The 8018-nt window shown below is 35.8% G+C and overlaps 1 protein-coding gene across 4 annotated transcripts in view; it reads right to left on the bottom strand.

Moving 5' to 3' along the window:
- Window positions 1-1038: 1038 nt before the first annotated feature.
- LOC126925730 (adenylate cyclase type 6) overlaps window positions 1039-8018 on the bottom strand; it is a 98426-nt gene continuing 91446 nt past the window's right edge. For 3 of the 4 annotated variants that reach the window (XM_050741610.1, XM_050741608.1, XM_050741609.1), the window contains 3 exons: window positions 7506-7725; window positions 6707-6855; window positions 1039-5989 (listed from right to left, as the gene is read on the bottom strand). In XM_050741610.1, the coding sequence (XP_050597567.1) occupies window positions 5657-5989; window positions 6707-6855; window positions 7506-7725 (702 nt within the window). In that variant the 3' untranslated portion in view covers window positions 1039-5656. The remainder of the gene's footprint in view (window positions 5990-6706; window positions 6856-7505; window positions 7726-8018) is intronic. The other variant, XM_050741612.1, reaches the window with a different exon arrangement.

The following is an 8018-nucleotide window of genomic DNA, read 5'->3' as shown; positions in this document are numbered from 1 at the left end:
TCGCACATCTTTGATACTAGTTTTCGACTATCAATTAGTTTAAACAAAAAGGGGAAAAAAGCCTAACGGCAGTCGACGACGTTATTGTGAAGTAAGCTAAGGTATTAAATAATCAGACAGATAAAATTCATATTAAGCATTATATTATATTATCGATATTCGTTCATTTACTCGTTCTAATTACAAAATAAAATGTTCTTTTTTCTTGAATAACACCTACATCACTGCATGCGATATTTAAAATTCTTATTTAATACTTACTTAAAAGTCAGGTTGTTTTTTAATTCCTCTCAAGTTAAACGAGTAAATTTACTCGTTATAGTTGTAACATAAAATGGCTCTTTTTTCTTCAGTAGCGCTTGCATCGCTGTACGTGATACAGATATTAATTATGTAGCGAATAATATTCTTCGTTATATCTATCAAAGGATTTATTAGGCTTGAAGAAGTATCAAATTCTATACAAATTAACTAAATGATTTTATTCGATTAGTATTTGAAAATGTCTATTATATTTAGCAACCATCTTTTGTAATATATTCTGCTGGGATCAATTATTTTATAATAAATTGCAGATTATGCCACTGTATATTATAAGATATTTGCCTATTGCTCTTTTATTTTTCTAATTCATTGATTTTATTATTAGTTTCGTTGATTTTTCCCGTGAGTATTTGTTGTACGTACATCTCCATTATGCTCAGATTTTTAACATCGTCGGATAACTATCTTTTTCGTAAAATAGTTCGTACAACCGTAAAATCGTACTGTTTTAAGAATCATCAGAATTAGTCATTACAGGAGTGAACTTGTCGGGGATTTCGTGGGTGTGAATTTTCGTAGGAAGGTATAAAATGATTCGATCCATTGTAGCTGGTTTTTTTTTAATAAAAATTTATTTCCTGTTATTCCTGGCAAATCACATGCCGCGATTAATAACTATTATACACGTTCAGTATGGACTCCAGGTTGCTGCGATTAGGCCATCGAGAAATTACACGAAAGACGGAGGAAGAGTAACGATTATTCTCGAATCTGGCGAAAGCCTGACGCATTTTCATCTCCATCTCAAATTGACTAGTTTCCATTCTCATTCTAAGACGAGTATCGCAGAGAGGTTCGAAAAATAATTTTTCATTGGAAAGTCAGATTTTATTCAATTTTCATTTCTCCAATTTCTACGGAGACTTTCGTTCTTCCAGAATTTTCTTCTTTTTTTAACGAGTGCCTTGACGAAGGATCTCTACAACACCAGCCATAACAGCGAGAACTCGTTTGAAACAGTTTATCGCTAGAAAGCTAACACATCGTTGGGCTTTTGCACACTTAGATTTGATATGACAGATTTTATCTTATTTTTTTGTAATATTAAGTTACAGGTGCTTCGATAGATCCCTTTCTCAATCGAAGAGATCTTAACAAAAGAACGATAACAGTTCGTACTTTAATGCCTCGATGAAAGAAACTTGATACTTTAACGTTTCAATATTTTAATGTTGCAATAGTATAATATTTTAATATGAAGGGAGAAATGGTACGTTCGTGTACGATTTAATATCTTTAATCGGCAAAAATGAAGTTGAAAGGGTAGAAAAGCTATTGAACAAAATTTGGATAATTTCTCATCGAAGCATCTGTAAGTCGATCTTAATTCGATCTATCGAACGATGGCCCGTGGTTGGTTCGATCGTAACGTCGACTAACATTTATCAACGGCTGGACCCGCCAGCAACATCAAAATACAATTTCTTTTGCCAAGAGGAAACATTGAATTATAGGCTCGCTCTATCAGCTCAAGATCAACTTCAATTGACGACTAATTAGACTCTTTGGAAAGTTTCACATCCATCACGATCACGACAGACACTACGCACGACGATTAATTCGTTTCTAAGTTTCTCTTTGTATAGAGCCTGGTGACGTAATATCTTTAACTATTATCATCGATTCACTGCGTACGAAATATCTTTCGTCAAATGAAATCTTAATTTATCGTATCGTTAAGTCACATATTTATAGGAATTAGAGCATTCTAAGAAAATTAAGATTTGTCAAAGAAAGGAAGAAATTTTGACAAAAAGAAGAAGAAAATATTAAATGATTAAATCGAAGGTTTGAATAGCGTTGGCAGATAGACTGCGAATATCTAGGAATTTCACAATTCTAAGAAAAAAACTGAGAAAGCACTTTGTTTCATAACTTTTAAATACGTAATTTTTATATATTATGTACATTGAATGCATCAAACGTGAGAAACGTTTGCATCTTCAAATTTCCTAGAAATGCATAGAAACGCGCAATTCATCGATAGATACGAAAATGTCACTAGATTCTAGTGATTAAAATCGCTAAATTTGCTAATACACGTAATTGAATCAGCGCACCAGGCTCCGATTTTCCATTACTTTATTGACTATGTCAGAACATCGATCTTGTGTCGCTTATTCATAATTATAATATAATCTTCGTTGGGAATTTATTCATTTAAATTACACAGCATGACGTGACCTTTGACTCGCCTTGCATACACAACACGGACGTTGCCTCTTCAAAGTATCGTACGATGATACAAAATAAAGAAGAGTTTAGGCATTTAAATCGCTTAGGAAATTTCACGTCTGTAGATTATTTAACAGTTTTCTAACTGAAATGAAAATACGTAGCTAAACATTTACGAACGTAGTAATACGTTTTTTTTTCCTTTTTTTTAAGCGAATATAGAAATGCGGAGAACGATAAAATCAGTAAGGAAATTTGAGACTTCAGAGATTTAAAAATTAGAAGACTCGGCAGCTTGAAGAAATTGGATAAGTTGAGTTAAAAAATTGAAACACGATAAAAGTCGAAAATTAAGGAGTTTGGAATTATTACAAAATTTGAAGTATTAAATCTTGATCACGCTTAACACTCACAAGAGTACAAACACGACACGGTTCGAGGCTCTCTGGTAGAAACCGAGTCCAAAAGAAATTTCTTTTACCAGCTGCTTCATAGTCTAAAAACGCAGTGAATCGTGTTCGTGTGCTGGCTCGTTGCTGTCAGTCGCAATGCTGGCGAAACGTTGGAAACAGGTTCCTTTTGAGTTTCCACCCGAAAGCCTCGAACAGTATTACGTGGAACAGTGGTAAGCGTGAGAATCCGCTGCGACACAGCCACAAATCTCTTAAACGTAAAGTCTCGATAAACGTAGTACTGCTTTCTGTATTGGAAATATTTTCAATAAAATATCTCCCATTTTATTGAGAAGGATAAAAAATCGTATTACTACATTTCTCACCGAATGAACAGAAAGTTGCGAAAGAATTCTGTAGTAACACGTTATTGACTTATAGAACACAGTTGCGGTTGCTTAGAAGGTATCGTTAGTGCAACCATACGCGGCATTGTTTAGTCGATAAACACTATCTACTATCAGACCAAATTACACTGTGCAGAAACGCGTGTATTCTCTTATCTAAAATATTTTCAGAATATATATATATATATATATTTTTAAATATATATTCTATGTATATATATGTATAGGTATATATATAGAAGATGATCTTTACACGTGATTAAAAAACTCATTAATCGACGATTAATCTTGTCGATGAATTAGAGTTAAAAAAAGAGAAATGTAAAAATAGTGAGTCTTTTTTTCTCTTTTCTTCGAGCAGATTTCTTTCTCCTTTTTCTTTCTTTCGTTCGTCTTCGCCGTGAACTCATTCGTAGAAACTTGCCGTGGTCCCATCTCGTTCTGTTCTTTTTTTTTTTCCAACGAAATTTCAGTATGAAGAACCCAGCCACGGTTTCGTTGTATCGAGCGTCTCCTATTAATCTTTCGTGTATTGACTAGAAGAATGGGCGTAACGAGCTGACAGCCAGATATCAAATTACCACCATCGAATCTGTAATCGCGTCCTTCTACTTGGTCAAATATCGTTCGAATAGATGGATATGATTTTCTGGGAACTGTCGCCACGTCGAAGCGTATCGAAGATTATATTTTTCTTGGTACGCTGGGAGTGGAAAACTGAAACGCGGGCTATTCGAAAACCAGGACAATCGATTGTGGGATCATTTGGAAATTAGAAAAGTGGGAAGTTGGAAAATTATTTGAAAATTTATTCAAGTCGAACGCAAGTAGAATTATAATAGCTCTCTAAATAAATTTCTACAGATCTTATCCACTAATGCGGCCACATACCTTAAATAAAACAAAACAAAAAAAAAAAAAAAAAAGAGAAATTTATTTTCAAATATCAAATTATACTTTCATAATATCTTCCCTTTGGAGAACCAATTTTCCAAATTACAATCCTCTTGGAAAACCAATTCGTCGAATCGTGCACAATTCTCAGTACTCGAGCGATTCTATTCTGCAGATATACATCTCCATTACGATATTTGACCACTGAATTAGTTACTTGATCCTAAAGCCTGTAAATTGATATGGCTGACAACTTAGAAGGATCATATTCCCCGGATTAGAATGCAACCGAAGCAGCTAATCAGAGAGAATAGCGAGATACGGCTTAAGTACGACACGCGCTATAACGATGTTGTATATAGTGCGCTGTATTGGTGAGATACATAGTGGAAGTTAGTTTGAGCTTACACGATTTCTCGCCTGCGTGTTCCACTCACAACTACTCGACGAATCTTAGAAATCGATCCTCGTCGTCATTGGGGACGGTAGTCGGTGGATCGTAGGACAGGCAAACAGACAGCGAAATAATTTAACACCAGAATTACCAACCTCTAAATACCATATCTCTAAATACCATGAAATTAATAATAACGTGATATATACAGAGTGTTAAAAAAAGAAGAAGTTCAGGATTTTGCGAGGAATATCGATATTCTTGAAAAAACACTTGAGTGTTTCCGTTTGGTTGGCAACTAAGTGATTGCGGATTTTGCCATTAGGGGATATTGACAAAATACGCAATCACTTAGTTGCCAGCCCAATATTAACGACAAAAAGAGACATTTTTAAGTAGTTCTAACGTCAATGTTCCTCGCTTTTATCCCTCCACTAGAATCCAAGTTTCTAAACTGCATTAGAATTTCTTCTTTCTGAATCTTCTAACGGTTAAGTAGTGTACAGATGTTTCGACTGTTTGGAAAAATACTATGCATAGGATCTTGATCTCTCCTCTCATCTTCAACTTCAGACAGGATATTATTTATATTTCCAATGAATTTGTCTTGCTTCTATCGATCGGAGAAAGAACACGGAGCAATATAGCAAACGATTATTATCGTCTGTCTGTCTCGTGTCTATAAACACGATTTCTCATTGCAACGTTGCCACAACTATCGTTCGATCGTGTTTTCGTTGAAAAGCTTAGTTCCTTTGAATTTTGATCTCTTTGAATTACCTCTGAAAGTCCGTTTGATTTCCTCCGCGTAATTTTGCATTTTCTTTATTTGCTTTTGGATTCCTTTTTTTTTTTTTTGCTTCAGCAAAGATTAAGAAGCTAAATCCAAAAGCTGACCATTTTACCCAAGAGACAGCGTATCCTTTTCTCGTTTACCATCACTTTTCGCCGTTCGAAAATTCTTCACATATCCGGAAAATAGGAATATTTTTTCCCCTACAGAAAAATGTTGTTCTCGTTCCATAAATTCTCTCTCGGTCCCTATGGACCATACGAGATAAAAAACTGGTTCAGACGTCGGTGGTAGGCGAGACAGGTCCATCGAAATTACCATTCGTCACAGAGCTGATCTTCTCCTCGTTGCTATTGCTGTAGATATTGTTGGCCTTGGTTGGCTCACGAGGACCATCCAGGAAATAAGTGACCATGCTACCCTTGCCTTTCACCTGAATGGTACCACGACAGGTGAGCGGATATCCTTTGGCGATTAGGATGTCGCGAACTTCCTGGGTGACCTGAATCCCATCCAACACGCCTGTAGACTCCATCCTCGAGGCCACATTTACCGCGTTACCCCAAATATCGTACTGCGGCTTTCGGGCGCCTATCACCCCGGCGACGACCTACATTGGAACAAGTTCAAAAAAAATATATCATCCACTGGGATTTCTTCTCGGACAAATTTGATTTTTACTCTGCACCCGTTTTTTAAATGTTTCTTTTTTTCTTTCTTTTTTAAAGTTCTATCGTATATGAGGAAAGGAGGAGAAATTTGTTTACTGGGGCTTCTCTTTTGTGGAAATTTAATTTTGGAATCCGGAGAAATTTTTCGTTCTATGGTTCACCGTATATGAGAATAGGTTCGAACATTTGTTTAACGGGGTTTCATTTTTTTTTTTTTTTTTTTTAATATTCGATTTTTGGTTTAGATACATCGGGTTGGCAACATCAACAGAAGTATCGTTACAAAGGATAATTCGTTTCTTTAAGTAAATGCTGTGCAGGTTCAAATGAGAAATTATAGTATTGGGTTGGCAACTAAGTGATTGCGGATTTTATCATTAGGTGGTATTGACAAAATCCGCAATCACTTAGTTGCCAACCCAATATTTACATTTTATTATACATCAGAACAGTTTCAAAAGTTGGTTTGTCGAGGTTACGCAATTTTTAGTATGTAGGAGATTTGAACTTTATTTTGGAGTAGAGGAATTTCAGGAAGTTTGTCTAATACTCATGTTCTGTTGAAGTTTATAGAATTTTGCTGAGTGTTTAGTTCTGGACGAAAGGAGATGTTTCGATGAGTGTCGTACAGCTAGTGCGAAATTGATCGACGTTACCGGTCCAATATTGATGCCCACACGCAACCGGAAGTTGTTAAAGCTGTGTTCATTAACAGACGCCAGCTGTTCGCGTATCCTGAGCGCGTAGTCTGCCATCGCGGTCACGTGTTTGTAATCTTTCATGTCGCAGGTGTTCTTTGTTAATCCTACCGAAAGAGTACAAAGGAAATTCTCTTAGAAGATTAAAAATTGCCGGGCCTCTCTTTTCTCTTAAAATAAATAGCCAGGAAAATACTCGAATTCTTCCGATAAAAAGATTTACAATGAGATGCTTGGACAGATTTAACGCAATACATCAACAATAACGTAGCATATACTTTGAATCATTGAATATTCAACGATGAGAAAATCTGGTCTCTTTAAAAAATACCCAATTCTTCTGTAAAAAAAAACTTGCAAAATGTTTCCCAATGTTTCATTACGAAGAATTTAGAATTTTTGAAAAATGAAACAAACAATACCAGAAACTAGGTCGCGAAAGATTTGCCGAAGAGATTCGAAAATATTAGCAAAAAAAATAAATAAATAAATAAATAAATAAATAAATAAAAACAAAAAAAATGTATAGAACAGACTGGTAGCCTGTGACACGGAAGACACGTAGTTTTTTCCCTGAAAAAGATAAAGCTGGTCCTCTGTTGGCATTAAAAAATATGTAGCAATAGGAAAAAGGAAGAGAAACACAGGAGATACGACGTTGCAAATTTTAATCAGTGCCTCGTTGAATAGTGTAATCGGGTAGAAGAGAGGTGTACAAAAAAAAAAGAAAGGGAAAGCTGGTGGTGTAGGTTCTCACCGGATGCTGCCATGTACGTGGCACCAGTGCTCTTGATCTTCTCGATGTATTTGTACGGCTCTTCAGCTAGAAGCTCGTCGAAATCGGCGATGATCTCGTTCAACAGCCTGAGACACTCGACGCCCTCGTTATTCGCCTCGAGCTCCACGTAAAACTCGGAAAAGTTAGGTATCGAGGCGAACATTATGCAAACGAAGTCGCACTGCTCGTGGTACAATTCCTGCAATCGTTAATTACATGGAAGAATGTTGATAAGCTGACGGGCAGAGAAGAGTTGCGATCCAATTAAAAATATCCGCACACCCAATTTTCCACTATGAAATTGAATACAGTTCGTTTAACTATCACAGTTGAGATTTTCAACGCTTGTTTTTCTAGTTTCCATTAAACGGCAGATACGAGATATCTTCAGTAGCAAAGATATTAGTTCCATAGTTTACTATAATTACGATAGAAGAAGTGATCAATTTTGTTGGTCTTCGTGAATGTTAATTATGGCCCGATAAAATTTAT

This window comes from Bombus affinis, chromosome 16 (assembly GCF_024516045.1).
Source record: "Bombus affinis isolate iyBomAffi1 chromosome 16, iyBomAffi1.2, whole genome shotgun sequence".
NCBI lineage: Eukaryota > Metazoa > Arthropoda > Insecta > Hymenoptera > Apidae > Bombus > Bombus affinis.
This window is presented reverse-complemented; position numbering and strand designations above follow the sequence as displayed.